The sequence below is a fragment of the Trachypithecus francoisi genome, unplaced genomic scaffold (genome assembly GCF_009764315.1).
Source record: "Trachypithecus francoisi isolate TF-2019V2 unplaced genomic scaffold, Tfra_2.0 Lachesis_group4, whole genome shotgun sequence".
Lineage (NCBI taxonomy): Eukaryota > Metazoa > Chordata > Mammalia > Primates > Cercopithecidae > Trachypithecus > Trachypithecus francoisi.
Genome location: NW_022681469.1, coordinates 144,309,274 through 144,334,327, shown reverse-complemented (window position 1 = coordinate 144,334,327; position 25,054 = coordinate 144,309,274). Strand labels below are relative to the sequence as shown.

Below are 25,054 nucleotides of genomic sequence, written 5' to 3'. Positions count from 1 at the left end.
TGTTCCTTTGATGCCCAGTTTATTGAGGGTTTTTAACATAAAGGGAGGTTGAATTTCATTGCATGGCTTTTCTGTGTCTGTTGAGATGATCATGTGATTTTTGTTTTTAGTTTTGTTTCTGTGATGAATCAAATTTATGTTTTGTGTATGTTGAACCAACCTTGCATCACAGGGATAAACCCTATTTGATTGTGATGAATTAGCTTTTTGATGTGCTTCTGGATTTGCTAGGCTAGTATTTTTTGAGGATTTTTGCATCTATGTTCATCAGGGTTATTATCCTAAAATTTTCTTTTTTCATTTTGTGTCCACCAGATTTTCATATCAGAATGATACTGGCCTCATAGAATGAGCTAGGAAAGAGTCGATCCTCCTCAGTTTTTTGGAATAGTTTAGCTAGGATTGGTACCAGACCTTCTTTATATGTCAGGTGGAATTTGGCTGTGAATCTGTCTGGTCCAGGGCTTTTTGTTGTTGGTGAGTTTTTAGTTACAGTTTCAGTGTCAGAACTCACTACTGGTCTGTTCAGGTTTTCAGTTTCTTCCTGGTTCAATCATGGGAGAGGGTGTATGTTTCTAGCAATGTATCCATTTCTCTAGGGTTTCTAGTTAATGGGCAGGGAAGTGTTTGTAATAGTCTCTGAGGGTTTTATATATGTCTCTGGCGTCAGTGGTAATGTCCCCTTTGTCATTTCTGATGGTGTTTATTTGGATCCTCTCTCTTTTTTTTTGCTCTATTAGTCCAGCTAGCAGTCTACCAGTCTTATTTATTCTTTCAGAAAACCAGCCTTTGGTTTTGTTGATCTTTTGTATGTTTTTTTGTGTCACAATTTTGTTCAGTTCAGCTCTGATTTTGGCAAGCCTTGGGGGATGGTGTCCCTGGCCGTGCTCCACTGCAGCAGGTCCCATGGCAAATGCTCTGGGTTCCAGGCAGGGGAGCCTTGTCCCCACCAACTCTCCAAGAAGCTCTCCCTTGCCAGCCCAAATATCCATGGGTTCTCCTGTAGCTGGGATTCTAGAGGTCCGTAGTGACAGTGGGCCACTCCATGTCTATTTAACGTATCCCTTCCCCAGGAGCCACTCAGGGCGAGGAGTAATTCCTGATGCTTGGATACCCTGTGCAGGGTCCCCACCTTCTTGCTCCTTCAGTCCAGGGTCGGTGTCCTCCCTCTGTCTACTCTCAATGCCTTCCTTCTGAACATCTGCTCAGAGTGTGCTAGTCTTCTTGATGGTCTTATCTCTTGGTGGGAGAAGCTCTTGCTGGCTGTGTCTCGTTGGCTATCTTGGCTCTGAGCCCCCTTATTTTTTAGATCAACTTAAACATTTTTTAAATAAGAAGGCAGTCGGGGGGCATTTTATTATAGATTGTATACTACTACATTTTCTGGCTGTCATAATGTTTAGTGTTGTAGTCGGCATTTAGGTATATATTTTGATACACCTATTAATTGCTTTCTCTAGTGTGGGAAACATTCATTTCAAATGATTGCCAAGGAATATATAATCTCATTGATGACGTAATATTCTATAATTTCTTTAAACTTCATGAGAACCCTTTATTATATCTCTACGAGGTGTTTCTGCTGAAGTACATGGTGAACTCTTGCAAACTGTTGACTTTGTTTATAAAACACTTGGTGTGTTAGGATAAATATGTAATATTTCATCAAAAGATAATCATGAAGAAATAGGCATTACAATGGAAATGTATTCTAAATTCATATCACATTTTTCAGCTTCATCCAGGATATAGAAATGGAAGTTCTCAAGGCATAATGCTCTATGTAAATTCCTTGAGGGTGGGTATATCCATCTGTTCATTTCTCTTTCAATACCTGAAGCAGGGCTTGTATGTACTAGACACTCAGTAAATATTTATTGAACAAATAAATAATGAACATTTCATCCCTATGAACACTCATCATTTGTCTTGGAGAAATATTTCAACTTAAAATTTATAAGCAATAAATCATTTACCTAAAATAGAAAAAAGAAAAAAGGTAGACAATTATTTCCTGATGTAGTACTTTCAGTTCTAATGAATGGAATATCAAATTATTGACTAAGCAAATTTTAATATCTAAGAATTTTTCTAATGAAAAACTGTGGTTATAAACTTTCAGAATAACAGATTTATAGCTTTTTCAAGTACTTTAGCATTCGTTGTATTTGTTATACAGAGAAATCCGGTGAGATAGGCTATCATATATTTTGATTTTTCATTGTACAAATGAGGGAACTGGATCTCAGAAAGATTAATAGGTTACTCACAGTTACAGTTTGTGAGAGGGAAAGGTAGGTCTCAAACCCGCGCGTCAATGCCTCCAAAGGCAGATTTACTTTTCAGTTCACAACATAGCTTTCTCCCTGTATGACACTTAAATAATGAAGTATGTTGAAATGAAAAGGGTGCTTACATCCCATTGTAACCCCCAGCACTGCAACTGTGTGATTATGTGATGTTGGGCAAGTCAGGTGATCTCATATCCAGTATTTTTCTTCTTCTGCAAACCTCAAATTTATAAGCTAAATTTTGCCTTTTATCATGTGTAGTAATAAGAAATCTCTTGTTAGTGATTATATTCTGATAGCCTTTGTTCTGGGTGTATTATTTAATTGTTTCATATATAGTTTGTAAGCTTACTGAGGGCCTAATTTGTCATTGAATATAAATATAATCATGTTAAAGTATGTGTATATATTTATGTGTATATATTTGTATATATGTCTACTGTATTTCTGATCGTGCCCAGTTCAATGCAAGGAGCAGATTAGGAGTATATTCTGTATGTATCCTTGTTAGTCTCTTTCTACTTCGGCAACAATGTAATTGATGAACTCTGGTTAGTGAACATCTGTCAGTAAGAAGGTTATCCTGGCATCCACCGTTAGCAGACACCAGATGCAATGTCCTAGCTATGCCCCCTACTCCTTTCGTTGACTGTGTTGGTAAATTATGATGGTTTTACCTTGCTGAGAAAATGTTTTGGTAGTTGTCTCATGTAATTTAAGCAACTCATAACTGTATCTTATTCCTTTAGTAGAAAACCACACTGCACAAGTAACATCCACAGGAAGCCTTGTGTTCCAAAATTTTGAGGAGAGTATGAGTGGAATTTATACATGTTTCCTCGAATATAAACCTACTGTGGAAGAAATTGTAAAACGTCTTCAACTAAAATATGCTATATATGGTAAGAAGTAAAGTTAGTTGTGTTTTAACCTTCCTTAATGATTTTAAACATTTAAATATGTTTAAGTAGGTTTGTCTTAAAGAGACTTTATTTTTTAGTCTCATTTAATTAAAAAAGAATTACTGCCTCCCTATGTAAGTACTTTGTAAAGGGTTAGTGGTGAGGGCACAGAATGGTTAACAGATCGCAGTCTTTTTTTCTTCAGGGGAATGTTGACATGTACACGCAGATGAATAGGGCCAGGGATGTATAAATCTTTTCAACTTATTATGATATTATGGCTTGTACTATGTTGAATTCTAAGTATTTTAAATTTGAGTATCATGATTTCTGGTACACTGCCATCCCCCAAAACAGGAGCGTGAAACACCACTGTAAATTCCTTTTCTGGCGGGTTGACCTTTTGAGGCTTACAACTGGCAGAGGTCAGTTGATATTTGTAAGAATTACAGAAAGAGGAAAGAAACATGAAAAGGTGGCTCTCCAGTCAAGACAGGTTTATTTTAGAAAACAAACCTGAGAGATGCCTTCTGGCTGAGTTAGGTCAGAGGCACACTCTCTTACAGACTAAGAGTTTTTAAGGATTCAGGGTGGGAGAGTTTATCAGAGGCTTGGACTGCTTCTGTGTCTCTTTGTTGTGCTTATCTGGGAGGGAGAGTTGTGTGTCTGTTCCCATGCATCTTTTTGCAGCTGCAGGCATATCCCCCAAATCTGCTTTTAGCTTCCCTATCTTAGTGCACCCGAAGGGAAAGGGAAAGGAATGTGCTTATTAAGGCCCACTTTTTTATTTTTTTTTGAGACGGAGTCTCACTCTGTCACCCAGGCTGGAGTGCAGTGGCGCCATCTCAGCTCACTGCAACCTCCACCTCCTGGGTTCAAGCGATTCTCCTGTCTCAGCTTCCTGACTAGCTGGGACTACAGGCACATGCCACCACACCCAGCTAATTTTTTGTATTTTTGGTGGAGATGGGTATCACCGTGTTAGCCAGGATGGTCTTGATTTCCTGACCTCATGATCTGCTCACCTCAGCCTCCCAAAATGCTGGGATTACAGGCATGAGCCACCGCCTCTGGCCAAGGCCCACTGTTTTACTGGGACCCATTGTATAAGGGTGAGGTTTGGCAGTTACCCAAGAGACTTTAACCCATCTCCCTCTGTGCCCCAGTTGTCTTATCTGTGTTTTACTGTCTGTTCTTTCTGGCTGCTTGTATTTAGAAGAGAAGTGATTTCCATGAAATGCATGAGGCTAGAAGGGGAACTGGAACTTAAAGTGGCGGTGTTTGTCTGAGATGACGGTGCTCCTGCTCTGTCAATATGGAGTAGGCAGGAGAACAGCCTGAACCCAAGTTGCTTGTAGGTTCCATCTCACTAGTGGGACCCATGTGTGGCAGACAGAATAATGGCTCCTAAACATGTCCATATCTAGTCATATCCAGAACATATAAGTGCATTGCCCTACATGGAAAAAGGGATTTAGCAGATGGATTGTGATGAGATTATCCTGAATTATCTGGGTAGGTTCAGTGTAATCACAGGGTTCCTTCTAAGAGGAAGGCAAGAGGGTCAAAGGAAATGTGCTGACAAAAGGAGAAGTTGCAGTGATTTTCTTTGAAGATCAAAGAAGCCACATGCCAAATAATACAAGCAGCCACCACAGCTGGAAATGGCAAAGAATTGGATTCCCCCTAAAGCTTTCAGAATGAATACAGCTTGATTTTTACTTAGTAAGACTCATTTTGGGTTTCTGATCTCCACAGCCTTAAGGTCATAAATTTGTGTTGTTTAGAACATTAGGTATGTGGTAATTTGTTACAGTGTCAATAAGATAACTTATACACCATTACTTTGACAGCAAGGGTGCAGAATTATTAGTGGTTTCTTGATAATATTTTGGTTAATCAAAATATACTTTCCCGTATAGCCAAAGAGAGACATAATGTTTTGGTAAGATAATTAACTTTGTTAGACAAATAATTTGTTAAAACCTTTTAATCAGTCATGTTTCATTTTTGTTACATAGTAGTTATCTCCCTCTTGTTACTTCATGTACCTAACTTATAATAAATGTACTTCAGAATCACTCATAAGTACATATTCACATATGCTAACAAATGTAGAAGTACCTAAAATGAGTACTGGTTTATAATAATGATAATGATAGCTAGTATTTACTGAGCACTTATGATATAGCAGGCGGTGCTGTGTTTTTACATGTAATTATTGCAACAACAGCAAAATCCATATTTATGTAATGCTTGCTGAGTGTAAGCATTGTTCTAATTTATGTATATTAAATGTATTTCACCACAAACCGTGATGTAGGCACTGCGATTTTTGGTCTTGTAAGGAAACAGAGTGGTTAAGTGACTTTCTGAAGACCACAGCTATTAAGGAGGGGAGGGGAGAACTCAGATTTCAATTTAGGAATTCTGGTCCTAGAGTTAGTATTCTTATGCTTTATGGTATCCTACTATGTATACCACTGTTATATGAATGCCAGCAGGATGAAGACCTGATTAATAAACTGACTTTGAAGACCTACTCCTTTAATGCTTAAAACCAATGCAATTGATTCTATTTTATTATACATACCTCCTTTAATCTTTCTAATAGCTCATGGAGTTTCAGATTTTATTTGAGAATTCTTCAGTTAATTACTATTTAGTTTGTTTCACATTTTCCCTACCTCAGATGGTACTGTGTGGAACATTTAAATATGTGTCCATCCATCCATCTGCCGTTGATCTGTGTATACACACACATACACTATACCCCCCCACCATACTAACATTGCTGTATTTTGTAAGATAAGTTGTTAGTCTTTCAGAAAGATGAATTCTGTAAAGGAAAATCTGCAGGGAATTCATAGTGCTATTTTGATTGATTCTTTTGTATAGCAATTTGCAACCCTGCTATAATAGATGAGAACCTCAGTTTCTAAAACCCTTTTAATGCTATATTTTGAAGTGTTGCCAATATAATAAATTAATGGTATTTTATAGTTTTAATATGCATTTTTTGGTCTTTGGTGGGTTATTCAAATCTTATTTGTGTGAGCTCTCTCTGTGTGTATGTCTGTGTGTCTGAATAGCTACAGAGAGATGTATAGCTATGTAGATATTAATTTTATGTCAAATGCATTTTATTCTGTATTTTGTTTTTAGCTTATTAATCTCTTATATTCTAAGTAAAGGATAATTCCAAATTTTAAAATTTTGTATAAACTACAAGTGGCATTTTCTTTTTGACTCATGTTTTTTACTGTGTTGAGCAAGATATTCACCATTACCTGGATTGTAAGAAGTAAAATCAACTTATAATTTTCTGTATATATTAAAAACCATAAAAAATTTTAGAAAATTACAAAATAAAATCAAGAATTGTTATCAGTTTTGAATATGGCAAGACACTATGTATAAAATGGTGATTCATTGCTTTAATATACACTTCCTTAATTATTAGTAAGTTAGAACATCTTTTCATATTTTTATTATTCAGTAGATTGCCTTTTCAATTCAGTTGTCATCTTCCTTTTGCATAGTTTGTCTTTTTCTTACTAATTTTTAGATATTTTGCTGTTCTGGATACTAGCCTTTTCTTATGCATGCTGTAAATAATTTCTACGTTCTCTCACTTAAGATGTTTATACTAACAGAAGTTTCAATTTTTTCTTTTTTTTGTAATGAGACCTATCAGTTTTAATTCTCTGAGTTGTTTTGCTTTTGTTTTGTTTAGTTTTGTTTTCTAAGAGATTGTTTCCTATCTAGAAAATAAAAATTGCCCAGAACTTTGGGAGGCTGAGGCGGGTGGATCGCTTGAGACCAGGAGTTCGAGACCAGCCTGGGCAACATGGAAAAACACCGTCTCTACTAAAAATACAAAAAAATTAGCCAGGCGTGGTGGTGCATGCCTATAATCCCAGCTACTCAGGAGACTGAGGCCAGAGAATCACTTGAACTAGAAGCTGCAGTGAACCCGGATCACACCACTGTATTCCAGGCTGGATGACAGAGTGAGACTCAGCCTTAGAAAACAAAAAAGAAGAAGAAAAGAAAAATTGTTTCCTATATTTTCTAGGCCTATTTTTTAAAAGAGGAATAAATTAACATATTTTATTTGTTAGACAAAGAGCAATGTTCAATATAAATTTTCTCAAGGCCCTTAAAACCTGTGAATTTCTGGCCAGTTCACAAAACCATAAGATGACACTTTTCAGCATGAAGTAAAAAACAGACTGTCAGCTCTAAAGACGTTACAGAGCAGAAATTTCCAAATGCGTTATACGAGCTTTCTGGGCAAATGAAAAATCTATCTTCTATGATATATTAACAAAAATTCTGAAGATAAGAGTATGTTTTGACATACTTAACAAGCATTGCTTCTTTGTCTCCAACAAATAAAGCTAAGGAAATAATGTAACCATTTTTACACAGAAAATTAAGGCTGCAGGTCACACACAAGAACAGAAGTGCTTGAGCGTTCAAACTGTTCTGCTTCATTGTCATACTCGAATTGTTGACTCTTAAACCATTTTCAGTTAAATACAAGGAAAGGTTATTAAATGTTCAGCAATTACTAAGTTTTCAATAATTTAAGGTCCAGTAGCTTAGAAAAGTAGACTGAGAATGGTTTTGAAAAGGCAAGTTAAACCTTAGGCCTGTTTTTTCAGGTTAAACTTTTTGTTTTGAGATAAATGTAGATTAACGTATGGTTGCAAGAAATAATACAGACAGATTCCATGTATTCATTAGCCAGCTTCCCCAAATCATAATATCTTGTAAACTAAGATAGTGATTTTGTCACAGTCTACCCATCTTATTCATATTTTTCCAGGTTTATGTGTACTTTTGTGTGTGTGTGTGTGTGTGTGTGTATGTGTGTGTGTGTATAATTCTGCCATTTTTATCCCATGGGTAGACTCAGGTATCTACAACCATAGACAAGATACAGAGCAGTCCCATCAAAAGAAGGATACCTTGTGTTGACCTTTTGTAATTGAGCCCGCTTTCCCTCCTATCTCCGTCCAGAATTCCTGGCAGCCACCAATCTTCTCTGATTCTGTATTGTCATTTCAAAAGTATTATACAAATACAGTGCTATATATAGTACATAACCTTAGGGGATTGACTTTTTTTCATTTTTCCAAATTCCTTGGAGATTGCTGTAAGTTTTGTGCATGTATCACACACTCTTTCTTACTGCTGAGTTGCATTCCAAAGTATGCATATACCACAGTTTGTTTAATGACTTACCCATTGAAAAATATCTAGGTTGGCCGGGTGCGGTGGCTCAAGCCTGTAATCCCAGCACTTTGGGAGGCCGAGACGGGCGGATCACGAGGTCAGGAGATCAAGACCATCCTGGCTAACACCGTGAAACCCCGTCTCTACTAAAAAATACAAAAAACTAGCCGGGCGAGGTGGCGGGCGCCTGTAGTCCCAGCTACTCAGGAGGCTGAGGCAGGAGAATGGCGTAAACCCGGAAGGCGGAGCTTGCAGTGAGCTGAGATCCGGCCACTGCACTCCAGCCTGGGTGGTAGAGCGAGACTCCGTCTCAAAAAAAAAAAAAAAAAAAAAAAAGAAAAATATCTAGGTTGCTTTGAGTTTTTAACTGTTGTATATAAAGCTTCTAAGGACATTTGTGGATTGTTTTTCTATAGACCTAAGTATGTATTTCTGTGGGGTAAATACCTAAAGTGCAGTTGATTGATCATATGATAGTTGCATATTTAGTTTAATAAGAAACTGCCAAACTGTATTTCAGAATGGCTGTACCATTTTGTATTTCTACCAACAATATAAGGATAGTCCAGTTACTCCATGTCTCCACCAGCAATTGGTGTTATAATTATCTTTTGTTTTAGCCATTCTGATAGATGTGAAGTAATATTTCATTATGGTCTTAATTTGCATTTCTATACTTTCTAATGATGTATTTAATATATTTTATATTAATAAAATATTTTATATTCATTAAATATATTATGAGTTTATTTGCCATCTGTACATCCTCTTTGGTAAAATTTCTGTTCATATCTTTTGACCATTTTTTAATTGGATTGTTTGGTGTATTACTGTTGAGTTTTTTGATATTTAATACACATACACAGATAGATAGATACTCTTTCTTTGTTGGATATATATTATTTGTAAGTATTTTCTTCCACTCTGTATTTTGTCTTTTCATCTTCTTGACAGGATCTTTGCAGAGCCTGTTTTAAAATTTAGTTTATCAGATTTGCTTTTGTGAATCATGCTTTTTGTGTTAAGATGAAAAATTATTTGCTTCATCCTAGATCCCAAAGATATTCTGTTTTTTTTCCCCAAAAGTTTTGTAGGTTTCCTTTTTTTTAAAAAAATTTATTTTTATTTTAAATTCTTGGGTAATGTGCAGGATGTGCAGGCTTGTTACAGAAACATGTGCCATGGTGGTTTGCTGTACCTATCAGCCCATCACTTGGATAGTAAGCCCAGCATGTATTAGCTAGTTTTCCTAATGCTCTTCCTCCTCACACCACCAACACGCCCCAGTGTGTGTTGTTCCCCTTCCTGTGTTGATGTGTTCTCATTGTTCAGCTGCCACTTATAAGTGAGAACATTTCTGTTCCTGCATTAGTTTGCTGAGGATAATGGCTTCCAGCTCCATCCATGTCCCTGTAAAGGACATGATCTTGTTCCTTTGTATGGCTGCATAGTATTTCATGGTGTATATGTACCACATTTTCTTTATCCAGTCTATCACTGATGAGCATTTGGGTTGATTCCATGTCTTTGCTTCAATGATATGGAATAGAATGATTTATATTTCTTTGGGTATATACTCAGTAATGGGATTGCTGGGTGAAATGGCATTTCTGGTTGCAGATCTTTGAGGAATTGCCACAACATCTTCCACAATGTTTGAACTAATTTACACTCCCACCAACAGTGTAAAAGCATTCCTGTTTCTCCGCAACCTCCCCAGCATCTGTTGTTTCTTGACCTTTTAATAATGGCTATTCTGACTGGTGTGAGATGGTATCTTGTTATGGTTTTGATTTGCATTTCTCTAATGATCAGTAATGTTGAGCTTTTTTTCATATGTTTGTTTGCCCCATGAATGTCTTCTTTTGAGAAGTGTCTGTTCGTGTCCTTTGCCCACTTTTTAATGGGGTTTTTTTTTTCTTGTAAATTTAAGTTCCTTGTAGATTCTGGAATATTAGACCTTTGTCAGATGAATGGAGTACAAAGATATTCTCACTCTGTAGATTGCCTGTTTGCTGTGATGATAGTTTCTTTTACTGTGTAGAAGCTCTTCAGTTTAATTAGATCCCATTTGTCAATTTTTGCTTTTGCTGCAATTGCTTTCAGTGTTTTTGTCATGAACTCTTTGCCCGTGCTTGTGTCCTGAATGGTATTGCCTAGGTTTTCTTCTAGTGTTTTTATAACTTTGGGTTTTACATTTAAGTCTTTAATCTATCTTGAGTTAATTTTTAAATAAGGCATAAGGAAAGGGTCCAGGTTCAAATTTCTGCATATGGCTAGCCAGTTCTCCCAGCACAGGTTTACTTTTTATATATAACTATGGGATGCATTTTCAGTTAATTTTTGTGTAAAGTGTGCTGAGGCTTGGTTTAAGGTTGATTTTTATTTTATTTTTTACAAATGGATTGAACATTGCTTCAATGTTATTTCCTGAAAAGGATATCCTTCTTCCATTGAGTTGTTTTTGCATCTTTGTCAAAAATCGGTTGAGAATATTTGTGTGGGTGCTTTTTTTCTAGGTTCTGTAATTTCTTCCATTGATTTATAGGTTTATACCTCCTCTACCAGTACTGCATTGTTGATTACTGTAAGGATATAGAAAGCCTCAATACTAAGGAGAGTGTTCTTTTCAAGATAGCTTCCAAGAATAGTCTTTGTTATTTAAATGTCTGTCCGTTTCTATATAAATTTTTGAATATTCTTATATGCATCAACAAAATATCCTAATGTGATTTTGATGGGAATTGCATTCAATCTATAGATTAATTTGGGGAAGAATTGCATCCTTACTATACTGTGTCTTCTAGTTTATGAACATGGTATGTCTATCCATTTAATTAGGTCTTTGATTTCTTTTATCTGCATATACATATTTTGTTAAGTGTATACTAAGTGTATTATTTTGATTTTTTAGAATAATTGTAAATAATATTATATTTTACACTTTGAATTACACGTATTTATTGCTAATATGTAGAAATAAATATTATTTTTATGTTGATTTTTTATCCTGCCACCTTATCAAAGTCACTTAACAATACTAGATTTTTAGATTTTTATAGATTCTTCATGAGACATTCATGGCATGTGGACACAGAGACAATCTGAATATTTGTTACTTATTTTTGTTTTTTTTTATTGAGGAGGCTAGGACTTTAGATACATGTTGAAAAAGTATGTTGAGAGTGGGCATCATTATCTTTGTCTTAATATTGGGGGAAATAATCTAGTCTTTCACCATTGAGTATATATGATGTTAGCTGTGGGTTTCTTGTAGGTGCCCATTATCAGATGGAAGAAATTCTCTCATTCTACATTTATATTTGCAGATTGTTTTTATTGTGAAAGGATGTTGGATTTTGTCAAATGTTTTTTCTTGCATCAGTTAATATAAATGTGTTTTTTTATTTTGTACTTCATTACTATGGTTTGTTACATGAATTGATTTTTTAAATGTTAACCCAAACTTGCATTCCTGGGATAAATCCCACTTGGTCATGGTGTATGATTTTTTTCAATATTTTGCTAGATTTGGTTTGCTAGTATTTTATTGGGAATTTTTGCATTTGTGTTCATAAGAGATATTGGTTTATACTTTTCTTGTGATATCTTTGGTTTAGGTATCAGGGTATTACTGGCTTCATAGAATGAGCTGGTGTGTATTCCCTTCTGTTGCAATTTTGAAAGTGTTTGTGAAGAATTGTTGCTAATATGTCTGTTTGGTAGAATTCATCAGTGAAGACATTTGGGCTTGGGTTGTTATCCACAGATAGTTTTTTGATTACTAATTCGACCTTTTTGTTACAAGTGTATTCAGATTGTCTATTTCTGCTTGAGTCAGTTTCAGTAGTTTGTGTCTTCCTAAAGAATTTGTTTTATCTAAATGTGTCTAATTTGTTGGCATACAGTTGTTTGTAGTGTTCCTTTATATTTCTTTTATTTCTTTAAGGTCAGTATTCTCTCCCCTTTTATTTCTGATTCTAGTAATTTGAGTCTTCTATCTCTTGTTTTTGTAAATTTAGCTCAAGTTTGATCAATTCTGTTGATTTCTTAAAAAACTGGTTTTGGTTTCATTGATTTTCACTGTTTTTTATTTATTACATCACTTATCTCTGCTGAAGTCTTTATTATTTTATTCCTTCTGCTTGCTTTATATTTAGTTTTTCTATTTTCTCTTTCTTTTTCATTGTCTGAAGATAAAATATTAGGCTACTTGAGAGCTTTCTTTTATAATATGCCACAGGCATGGCATATTATTGCCCTCTAAGTGCTGCCTTACCTGCATGCCATAGGTTTTGTTATTTTTGTCTTCATTTTCATTTGTATCAAGATTATTTCTAATTTATCTTTCAATTTTTTCTTTGATCTATTGATTATTTAGGAGTCTGTTAATTTTCATTTCTGAGGTTTTCAAATTTCTTTTGTTACTGATTTTTAAATTTTACTTTATCAGAGAAAATAATTTGTATTATTTCAAAGGTTTATGGCTTAGCATATGCTTCATCCTTGAAAATGTTCCATGTGTATTTGAGAAGAATGCATATTCTACTGTTGTTGGCCGATTTACTATAGATGATTCTCAGATCTATTTGGTTTATAGTGTTGTTCAGGTCTTCTATTTCTTTATTGATCTTCTTCCTAGCTTTTTTATTCATTATTGTAAGTAGGATATTGATGTCTCCAAATAATGTTGAATTGTCTAATTCCTCTTTAATATCTGTATATGTTTATAATTGTTCTTTTTCTTCCTGATATATTGACCTTTTTTATCATAGTAAAAGTCCGCCTTTTTTTTTTAGTAACTTTTTGTTATTGCTTTAAAGTCTGTTTTTTTTTTTTTTTTCCAGTGTTCCCAATACCTGACTCTCTGTAGGAGAAGCGTAGTCTTTATTTCTTGAGAAAGATATCTACACTCAGTATGCCTGACTCCTCCTTTCACCCTCAGTTACCCTCCCATTCTGTTCTGGTACTTGCATCTGCAATTGCATGAAACTACTAAGGTTAAGGTCATCAATAGTGCCCTTGCTGTTAAATTCAATGGAAATGTATTTCTCATTGTCCAGTGGTTCCGCATCCAGTGCTTCCTCGTGCACTCCACCCACTGGGCCTGTGTTCCAAATCAGGTGTTCTAATGACCTATTGTGATATGGAGATATTGCCATACATTCAGGAAAGCTGTGGGGGTCTTGGTTTAGTTCCTGGATGCAAAGGAGGAACTGTGATCATTTTCTTATAAGGCACCCTGCTTGTTATGAGCCATAGCTTCAAGCAGCGATTGTAGCCATTTGGGATTTTTTTTGCCATTTGGGTTTTTTAGCTTCTATGAGCAGAGTGCTATACTCAGTCCCTAGTTTTATTCTGTGAGCCTGGCTTTAGTCCCCTATCTCACATAAAAAAACACGTAAGACTATTCTCCACAGAGGCTAAGTTCCTGCTGCCATTTCTCTGCTACTGGTTCCATAGACCAGCAACCCTATGACATTTTCCCCATGTTGTATATGTACTCTGCTGTGTGGTCTGTAAAAATATCCATCTCCTTTTTGACCTGAGCCTTGGCTTTTTGGTATTGTCCTTTAATATATCATTAGCATTAGTGTATGATTTTATCAGAAAGGGTGTGGAAGCATGATATATTGTGAAGACATCTCCCACCATTTCTTTTTTTAAAATTATACTTTTAAGTTCTGGGATACATGTGTAGAATGTGCAGGTTTGTTGCATAGGTATACACATGCCATGGTGGTTTGCTGCACCCATCAATCTGTCATCTACATTAGGTACTTCTCCTAATGCTGTCCCTCCCCTAGCTCCCCCACCAGCTGACAGGCCCTGGTGTGTCCACTCCCTGTGTCCATGTGTTCTCATTGTTCAGTTCCCCCATATGAGTGAGAACATGCGGTGTTTGGTTTTCTATTCCTGTGTTAGTTTGCTGAGAATGATGGTTTCTAGCTTCCTCCATGTACCTGCAAAGGACATGAACTCATCCTTTTTTATGGCTGCATAGTACTCCATGGTATATATGTGCCACATTTTCTTTATCTAGACAATAACTGATGGTCATTTGGGTTGGTTGCAAGTCTTTGCTATTGTGAATAGTGCTGCAATAAATATACATATACATGTGTCTTTATAGTAGTATGATTTTATAATCCTTTAGGCATATACCCAGCAATGGGATTGCTGGGTCAAATGATATTTCTGGTTCTAGATCCTTGAGGAATTGCCACACTGTCTTCCACAATGGTTGAACTAATTTACACTCCCACCAACAGTGTAAAAGTGTTCCTATTTCTCCACATCCTCTCCAGCATCTGTTGTTTCCTGACTTTTTAAGGATCACCATTCTAACTGATGTGAGATGGTATCTCCTTGTGGTTTTGATTTGCATTTCTCTAATGGCCAGTGATGATGAGCTTTTTTTCATATGTTTGTTGTCCACATAAATGTCTTCTTTTGAGAAGTGTCTGTTCATGTCCTTTGCCCACTTTCTGATGGAGTCATTTGTTTTTTTTCTTGTAAATTTGTTTAAGTTCCTTGTAGATTCTGGATATTAGCCCTTTGTCAGATGGATAGATTGTAAAATTTTTCTCCCATTCTGTAGGTTGCCTGTTCACTCTGATGATAGTTTATTTTGCTGTGCAGAAGCTCTTTAGTTAAATTAAATCCCATTTATCAATTTGGCTTTTGTTGCCATTGCTTTTGGTGTTTTAGTCATGAAGTCTTTGGCCATGACTATGTCCTGAATGGCATTGCCTAGATTTTCTTCTAGGGTTTTTATGGTTTTAGGTCTTACATTTAAGTCTTTAATCTATCTTGAGTTAATTTTTGTACAAGGTGTAAGGAAGAGGTCTAGTTTCAGTTTTTTGCATATGGCTAGCCAGATTTCCCAACACCATTTATTAAATAGGGAATCCTTTTGTTATTGCTTGTTTTCGTCAGTTTTGTCAAAGATCAGATGGTTATAGATGTGTAGCGTTATTTCTCAGGCCTGTGTTCTGTTCCATTGGTCTACATATTTGTTTTGGTACCAGTACCATGCTGTTTTGGTTACAAAACTATACTACATGGCTCTAGCCTTGTAGTATAGTTTGAAGTCAGGTAGCCTCCAGCTTTGTTATTTTTGCTTAGGATTGTCTGGGCTATATGGGCTCCTTTTTGGTTCCATATGAAATATAAAGTAGCTTTTTTCTAATTCTGTGAAGAAAGTCGATGGTAGGTTGATGGGGATAGCATTGAATCTATAAATGACTTTCAGCATTATGACCATTTTCAGTATATTGATTTTTCCTATCCATGAACATGGGATGTTTTTCCATTTGTTTGTGTCCTCTCTTATTTCCTTGAGCAGTGGTTTGTAGTTCTCCTTGAAGAGGTCCTTCACATCCTGTGTAAGTTGTATTCTCAGGTATTTTATTCTCTTTGTAGCAATTGTGAATGGGATTTCACTCATGATTTGGCTGTCTGTCTATTATTGGTGTATAGGAATGCTTGTGATTTTTGCACATTGATTTTATATCCTGAGACTTTGCTGAAGTTGCTTATCAGCTTAAGGAGATTTGGGGCTGAGATGATGGGGTTTTCTAAATATAAAATCATGTCATCTGCAAAGAGAGACAGTTTGACTTCCTCTCTTCCTATTTGAATACGCTTTGTTTTTCTCTTGCCTGATTGCCCTGGCCAGAACTTCTGATACTATGTTGAATAGGAATAGTGAGAGAGGGTATCCTTGTCTTGTGCCAGTTTTCAAAGGGAATGCTTCCAGCTTTTGCCCATTCAGTATGATATTGGCTGTGGGTTTGTCATAAATAGCTCTTATTATTTTGAGATACATTCCATCAATACCTAGTTTATTGAGAGTTTTTAGCATAAAGGGGTGCTGAATTTTTATCAAAGACCTTTTCTGCATATATTGAGATAATCATGTGGTTTTTGTCATTGATTCTGCTTATGTGATGGATTACGTTTATTGATTTGAGTATGTTGAACCAGCCTTGCATCCTAGAGATGAAGCTGACTTGATCATGGTGGATAAGCTTTTTGACGTGCTGCTGGATGCGGTTTGCTAGTATTTTACTGAGGATTTTCGCATTGATGTTCATCAGGGATATTGGCCTGAAATGTTCTTTTTTTGTGTGTGTGTCTCTGCCAGGTTTTGGTATCAGGAGTATGCTGGCCTCATAAAATGAGTTAGGGAGGAGTCCCTATTTTTCTGTTGTTTGGAATAGTTTCAGAAAGAATGGTATCAGCTCCTCTTTGTACCTCTGGTAGAATTCAGCTGTGAATCGGTCTGGTCCTGGGCTTTTTTGGTTGGTAGTCTATTACTGCCTCAATTTCAGAACTTGTTATTGTTCTATTCAGGGATTTGACTTCTTCCTGGTTTAGTCTTGGGAGGGTGTATGTGTCCAGGAATTTATCCATTTCTTGTAGATTTTGTAGTTTATTTGCCTAGAGGTGTTTATAGTATTTTCTGATGGTAGTTTGTATTTCTGTGGGATCAGTGTTGATATCCCCTTTATTATTTTTTTATTGTGTCTATTTGATTCTTCTTTCTTTTCTTCTTTATTAGTCTGGCTAGCAGTCTATCTATTTTGTTAATCTTTTCAAAAAACCAGCTCCTGGATTCGTTGATTTTTTTAAGGGATTTTCATGTTTGTATCTCCTTCAGTTCTGCTCTGATCTTAGTTATTTCTTGTCTTCTGCTGGCTTTTGAATTTGTTTGCTCTTGCTTCTCTGGTTCTGTTAATTGTGATGTTAGGGTATCAATTTTAGATCTTTCCTGCTTTCTCCTGTGGACAGTTTGTGCTATAAATTTCCCTCTAAACACTGCTTTAGCTGTGTCCCAGAGATTCTGGTACATTGTGTCTTTGTTCTCATTGGTTCCAAAAAACTTATTTCTGACTTAATTTTGTCATTTACTCAGTAGTCATTCAGGAGCAGATTGTTCAGTTTCCATGTAGTTGTGCAGTTTTGAGTGAGTTTCTTAATCCTGAGTTCTAATTTTATTGCACTGTGGTCTGAGAGACTATTTGTTATGATTTCTGTTCTTTCACATTTGCTGAGGAGCATTTTACTTCCAATTGTATGGTCAATTTTAGAATAAGTCCAGTGTGGTGCTGAGAAGAATGTGTATTCTGTTGATTTGGGGTGGAGAGTTCTGTGGATGTCTTTTAGGTTCGTTTGGTCCAGAGCTGAGTTCATGTCCTGAATATCCTTGCTAATTTTCTGTCTCATTGATCTGTCTAATATTGACAGTGAGGTCTTAAAGTATCCTACTATTATTGTGTGGGAGTCTCTAGGTCTCTAAGAACTTGCTTTATGAATCTGAGTGCTCCTGTATTGGGTGGATATATATTTAGCATAGTTAGCTCTTCTTGTTGCATTGATCCCTTTACCATTATGTAATGCCCTTCTTTTGTCTTTTTTGATCTTTTTTGGTTTAAAGTCTGTTTTATCATAGACTAGGATTGTAACCCCTGCTATTTTTTGCTTTCCATTTGCTTGGCAAACATTCCCCCATTCCTTTATTTTGAGCCTGTGTGTGTGAGATGGATGTGAGATGGATCTCCTAAATACAGCACACCAATGGGTGTTGAGACCAGCTAGGTCATGGAGACCCTAACCCAGCGGTGCTAGAGGAATTAAAGACACACACATAGAAATGTAGAGTGTGGAGTGGAAAATCAGGGGGCTGACAGCCTTCAGAGCTGAGAGCCCTGAACAGAGTTTTACCCACATATTTATTGACAGCAAGCCAGTGATAAGCATTGTTTCTATAGTTTATAGATTAACTAAAAGTATTTCTTATGGGAAACAAAGGGATGGGGTGAAACTAGGGATGGTCTCTGGCTAGTTATCTGCAGCAGAAACATGTCCTTAAGGCACAGATCGCTCATGCTATTGTTTGTGGTTTAGGAACGCCTTTAAGCGGTTTTCCTCCCTGGGTGGGCCAGGTGTTCCTTGCCCTCATTCTGGTAAACCCACAACCTTCCAGCAAACCCACAACCAACCAGCATGGGCGTTATGGCCATCACAAGCATGTCACATTGCTGCAGATATTTTGTTTATGGCCAGTTTTAAGGCCGCTTTATGACCTGATTTGGGGGCCTGTTCCCAACAGATGAGTCTTGACTCTATTCAATTTGCCATTCTGTGTCTTTTAATTGGGGCATTTAGCCTGTTTACATTTAAGATTAATATTGTTACATGTGGATTTGATCCTGTCATGATGCTAGCTGGTTATTTTGACTGTTAATTGATGCAGTTTCTTCACAGTGTCAATGTTCTTTACAATTTGGTATGTTTTTGCAGTGGCTGGTACTGGTTTTTCCTTTCCATATTTAGTGCTTCCTTCAGGAGCTCTTGTAAGGCAGGCCTGGTGGTGACAAAATCTCTCAGCATTTGCTTGTATGTAATAGATTTTATTTCTCTTATGAAGCTTAGTTTTCCTGGATATGAAATTCTGGGTTGAAAAATCTTTTCTTTAAGAGTGTTGAATATTGGCCCCTACTCTCTTCTGGCTTGTAGGGTTTCTGCAGAGAGATCTTCTGTTAGTCTGATGGGCTTCCCTTTGTGGGTAACCCGATCTGGCTGCCCTGAACATCTTTTCCTTCATTTCAACCTTGGTGAATCTGACAATTACATGTCTTGGGGTTGCTCTTCTTGAGGAGTATCTTTGTGGTGCTCTCTGTATTTCCTGAATTTGAATGTTCACCTGTCTTGGTAGGTTGGGGAAGTTCTCCTGGATAACATCCCTGAAGAGTGTTTGCCAACTTGATTCCATTCTCCCCGTCACTTTTAGATACACCAATAAAACGTAGGTTTGGGCTTTTCACATAGTCCCATATTTCTTGGAGGCTTTGTTTGTTCCTTTCTATTCTTTTTTCTCTAATCTTGTCTTCATGCTTTATTTCATTAAGTTGATCTTCAATCTCTGATATCCTTTCTTCTGCTTGATTGATTTAGCTATTGATACTTGTGTGTGCTCTTGAAGTTCTCATGCTGTGGTTTTTAGCTTCATCAGGTCATTTGTGTTTTTTTCTAAACTGGTTATTCTAGTTAGCAATTTGTCTAACCCTTTTTCAAGGTTCTTAGCTTACTTGCATTGGGTTACAACATGCTCCTTTAGCTCAGAGGTTTGTTATTTCCAACCTTCTGAAGGTAGATAATACCTTGATACCTGGTTTTCCTCATCTTCATCAATTTATCTACTTTGGTCTTTGATGCTGGTGACCTTTGGATGGGGTTTTTGTGTGGACGTCCTTTTTTGTTGATGTTGATGCTATTCCTTTCTCTTTGTTAGTTTTCATTCTAACAGGCCCCTCTGCTGCAGGTCTGCTGGAGTTTGCAGGAGGTCTACTCCAGACCCTCTTTGCCTAGGTATCACCAGCAGAGGCTGCAGTACAGCAAAGATTGCTGCCTATTCCTTCCTCTGGAAGCTTCATCACAGAGGGCACCTGCCAGATGCCAGCCGGAGCTCTCCTGTATGAGGTGTCTGTTGACCCCTGCTGGGAAGTCTTTCAATCAGGAGGCACGAGGGTCAGGGACCCACTTGAGGAGGCAGTCTGTCCCTTAGCAGAGTTTGAGCTCTGTGCTGGGAGATCCACTGCTCTCTTCAGAGCTGGCAGGCAGGAATGTTTAAGTCTACTGAAGCTGCACCCACAGCCGCCCCTTCCCCCAGGTGCTCTGTCCCAGAGAGATGGGAATTTTATCTATAAGCCCCTGCCTGGGGCTGCTGCCTTTCTTTCAGAGATACCCTTCCCAGAGAAGAGGAATCTAGAGAGGCACTCTAGCTATAGTGGCTTTGCAGAGCTGTGGTGTGCTCCACGCAGTTCAAACTTCCAGGCGGCTTTGTTTACACTGTGAGGGGAAAACTGCTTGCTCAAGCCTCAGTAATGGCAGATGCCCCTTCCCCCACCAAGTTGAAGCATCCCAGGTCAACCTCAGACAGCTGTGTTGGCAGCAAGACTTTCAAGCCATTGGATCTTAGCTTAATGGGCTCTGGGATGGTGGGATCTGCTGAGCTAGAGCACTTGGCTCCCTGGCTTCAGCCCCCTTTCCAGGGGAGTGAATGGTTCTGTCTCACTGGTGTTCCAGGTGCCACTGGGGTATGAAACATAAACTCCTGTAGCTCACTCGGTGTCTGCCCAAATGGCTGCCCACTTTTCTGCTTGAAACTCAGGGCCCTGGTGGTGTAGGCACCCAAGGGACTCTCCTGGTCTGCAGGTTGCAAAAACTGTGGGAAAAGGGTAGTGTCTCGGCTGGAATGCACCGTTCCTCATGGTACAGTCCCTCATTTCTTCCCTTGGCTTGGGGAGGGAGTTCCCCGACCCCTTGTGCTTCCCGGGTGAGGCGACATCCCACCCTGCTTCAGCTTGCCTTCTGTGGGCTGCATTCACTGTCTAACCAGTCCCAGTGAGATGAGCCGGGTACCTGAGTTGGAAGTGCAGAAATCACCTGCCTTCTGCGTTGATCTCGCTGGGAGCTGCAGACCAGAGTTGTTCCTATTCAGCCATCTTGTCAGCCACTTAAAGTCTGTTTTGTTTGGTAATTGTGTCACCACTATTGTATTCTTGTGATTGCAGTATGTGTGGTATATCTTTTAACATTCTATTACTTTCAACCTATTTGTATCTTTGAATTTATTTTTTTTTTTTTTTTTTTTTTTTTTTTTTTTTTTTTTTTTTTGAGACGGAGTCTTGCTCTGCCACCCAGCTGGAGTGCAGTGGCCGGCTCTCAGCTCACTGCAAGCTCCGCCTCCTGGGTTCACACCATTCTCCTGTCTCAGCCTCCCGAGTAGCTGGGACTACAGGCGCCCGCCTCGTCGCCCGGCTAGTTTTTGTATTTTTTAGTAGAGACGGGGTTTCACCGTATTAGCCAGGATGGTCTCGATCTCCTGACCTCGTGATCCGCCCGTCTCGGCCTCCCAAAGTGCTGGGATTACAGGCTTGAGCCACCGCGCCCGGCCGTATCTTTGAATTTAAAGTGCATCTCACGTAGACAATATATAGTGTAGTTGGATATCACTTTTTAAATCTAGTCTGACAATCTGCTTTTTGATTGGCTTGTTTAATCCGTTAACATTTAATGTTATTATTGATATACTTGGATATACTTTGTCATTTTACTTTTTGTTTCCGTGTCCTTCATGTGTATTCTTCTATTCTGCATTAATTCTGTTGAATTAAATGAATATTTTCTAATGTGGTATTTTCATTTCTTTACTTTTTGCTGTTTATTTCCAGTTCTTTATTAATTTCTCTAGAGCTTGCTACATACATATTAACCTATCAGAATCAATTTTAGATTTATACTAATTTAATTTCAGCAAGCTATAGAAATGTTACTCTTTTGTACTTCTGTCTCTCTGTAATTTATGGTATCAATATTACACATATTATATCTTTAGATGTTACAAACTAAACAATACCTTGTTATTATTTTTTGTAATTTTGTGTCTTTCAAATAAGCTGAGAGTAGAAAGGATAGGAAGTATATATTTATAGGTTTTGTCATATATAGCCTTCTTATTTATCATTTGTGGTTCTCTTCATTTGTTCCCTGGATTCAAGTTACCATATGAATTTTTTTTTAGCCCAATACAGCTTCTCTTATGCACCTCTTTTGTGTTATTATTGGCAAATATATATATTTATGTGTTATAGGCCCAGTTTATACATTAGGTATAAATTCTTCTGTGAAATTGCTTTTAAATCAGTAAAAGGGAAAAGAGTAGAAGAAATGCATAGTTGTACTGTCTTTTTGATTACATAATTACCTTAATTGGTGCACTTTGTTTTTGTGTGTGTGTGGATTCAGATACTGGCTGGCATCACGTTTTTTTCTTCTGAATGACTTCTTTTGGAATTTATTTCAAGCTAGGTATGTGGCAAATATTGCTAATTATTTCTCCTGCCGGTTTAAATCTACTCTTGAGCCCTCTTAGTATTTTTACTTTTCAACTCTTGCATTTCCATTTCATTCTTATTTGTAATTTCAGTCTTTATTTATATTCTTTATATGATGTGATTTTATAACCATATCTTCTTCAGTTTTGGTTTCCTTTAATTCTTTTAACATATTTATAATGAATTATTTGAAGTGTTTATTTTTTTAAATCCCACATCTGGTCACTGTCACAGATAGTTTCTGTTGCTTACTTTTTTCCAGTATATGTCCTGTTTCCTTACGTGTGTTACAAATTTTTGTCAGAAACTTCACATTTTAGATAATATAGTTGTGTGTTTCTTAATGATGGGGATATGTTCTGAGAAATGTGTCATTAGGCAGTTTTGTTTTGTGAACGTCATAGGGTATACTTATACAAACCTAGATGGTATAGCTTACTACACACATAGGCTACATGGTATGGCCTTTTCCTCCTAGGCTACAAGCCTGCACAGCATGATACTGTACTGAATATTGTATATAGTTGTAATACTGTGGTATTTGTATATCTAAACATATCTGAATATTATAAAGGTAGACTAAAAATAGGGCATTATCTATGGGACTAAGATTGTATATGCAGTTTGTTGTTGACAAAACATAATTATGCAGCACATGACTGTATATTATAGCAACTCTGAAGTGAAGTTGCTGGGTGAAGCCTCTGATGTATGTCCTTGAAAGATGCAGCTTGGGTGTACCCACAGCAGTTTTGGCAGGGCCGTCTCTGACTGTCTCTTTTCTGAAACGTACTCACTCGGGTGATTGATCTATTGCTCTCAACAGTGCCCTAGGAAATAAATTGCTCTACTGATCCAGTTAAATTTAGGTTTCTTGAAGTATTAGTTCTTTAGGTCAGCGTTTGAGATATGTTCTGATCCCAGTATTGCTTCTCCCAGGTGACTCTCTGTGTTGCTGTCTGGCCAAGTTGTAGTTTAGCTTATAACTCCAGTGAATCTGTGAAACTCGTCTTAGTTGAGCTTGTCTACACTTACATGCAAGTGAAACCAGCTCCTTTGAGATTCAGAGCTTTCTGTTCTGCAGCCTGGTTCTCTTCCCTGGGGAAATTCTCTGAGCGATAGCGCTGAAGCTGAGGCTGGGGACAGTGGTGTGCTTCTTTCTGGGTGACACCCTGCTTTAGGAGCTGAGCACTTGATGTAGGGGTAGCAGGAGCCCTAGGTATCATCAGCTTACAGTCCTGATGTGGAACCCTTACACCACGAATTGGGGTAAGGGTGATGGAGGACTCAGTATTCTTAGTGTTCCTCTACCTGATTTAGAGCCTCTGTTTCAGGAGTTGGGACTAGGTGGAAGAAGGTAGCCATCACCTCTCAGCCAGATTCACCTGGAACTTAATACATTCAGCAACATGGACCTGGGGGTAGATGAGAAATGCTGACATCCTTCCTTTCCTGGGAGATAGTCCATTAACTGAAATTTGGGTGGGGAAAGAACCCTGTGTTAGGCTGTAGAAATCTGGAATGGAGTGTCTCTCTCTCTCCCTCTCCTTGAGCTTAGGGAAGGGAGGAAGGGAGCAGGTTTGATATGGTTTGGTTGTATTCCCACCTAAATCTCATGTTTAATTGTACTCCCCAATGTTGGGGGAAGGACCTATTGGGAGGTGATTAGATCATGGGGGCAGATTTCCTCCTTGTGCTTGTGATAGTGAGTTCTCATGAGATCTGGTTGTTTGAAAGTGTGTAGCACTTCTCCCTTCACTCTCTGTTTCTCTCCTGCTCCATCATGGTAAGACCTGCTTGCTTCCCCTTCACCTTCAATCATGATTCTAAGTTTCCTGAGGCTTCCCAGCCATGCTGCTTCCTGTACAGCCTTCAGAACTGTGAGTTAGTTAAACCTCTTTTCTTAATAAATTACCCAGTCTTAAGTAGTTCTTTATAGCAGTGTGAGAACAGACTATTACACTATTTTTACAGACATTCGATAGACTTCTTTGAATAAATGTTTATTTTTTCTATGCCCTTAGGACAATTTCCAAAGACTGTTTAATGGTTGTTTTTAAAAAAGAATTTATAGCAGCTTTGTTGGAGTTTGCAGAGCTCCTCCAGCTGTCTAGTCAGAAGTCTGTCTCCTACAGTTATTTTTTTAGTAGTAGTCATTACTTTATTCAGTTTATTTCTTCTTGCACACATTGTAATAATTAATATTATGAATAATAATTTATTTTCTCCTAGAAATAGTTTTAATCCAACTCTCCAAATTCATTGACATGAAGATATTTATAGTGTTTTATGTAGTCATTTGTTTTTTCTTTATATATTAAATTTTACAGCTTTTTTCTGCTGTTAGTACATTATTTGATGTTTTTCTTATGTATCATGGATTTTACTGTCCTTCTACCTGAATTATAATTTTTTTTATATTTCTCAGGGATTCATTCCTTCTTTGATTTTTCTTGTTCTCTTTCCCTAACTTGCTGTCTTGTGTTAACCTTGTTCTTTATGTAGACTCTTGAGTAGTACAGTTAGCTCATTTATTTTCTTTTTATTTTTTGGGTAAATCTAGTTAGACTATAAATTTACTTTTTTATTACTATAATTGCATCCCACAATTACTGATATGTTTATCATCATTTATAAATATTTAGTCATATCTACTATTATTTCTTTTATAGTCATTTGTTATTTAGTATTTTATTTGTTTAAAAATGTTTGA

The 25,054-nt window shown here is 37.2% G+C and overlaps 1 protein-coding gene across 3 annotated transcripts in view; it reads left to right on the top strand.

Moving 5' to 3' along the window:
- Positions 1-25,054, top strand: part of ZPBP (zona pellucida binding protein) — a 154,312-nt gene that overhangs the window by 33,431 nt on the left and 95,827 nt on the right. For 2 of the 3 annotated variants that reach the window (XM_033194264.1, XM_033194262.1), the window contains one exon: positions 3,041-3,193. In XM_033194264.1, coding sequence (XP_033050155.1) covers positions 3,041-3,193 — 153 coding nt within the window. The remainder of the gene's footprint in view (positions 1-3,040; positions 3,194-25,054) is intronic. The other variant, XM_033194263.1, reaches the window with a different exon arrangement.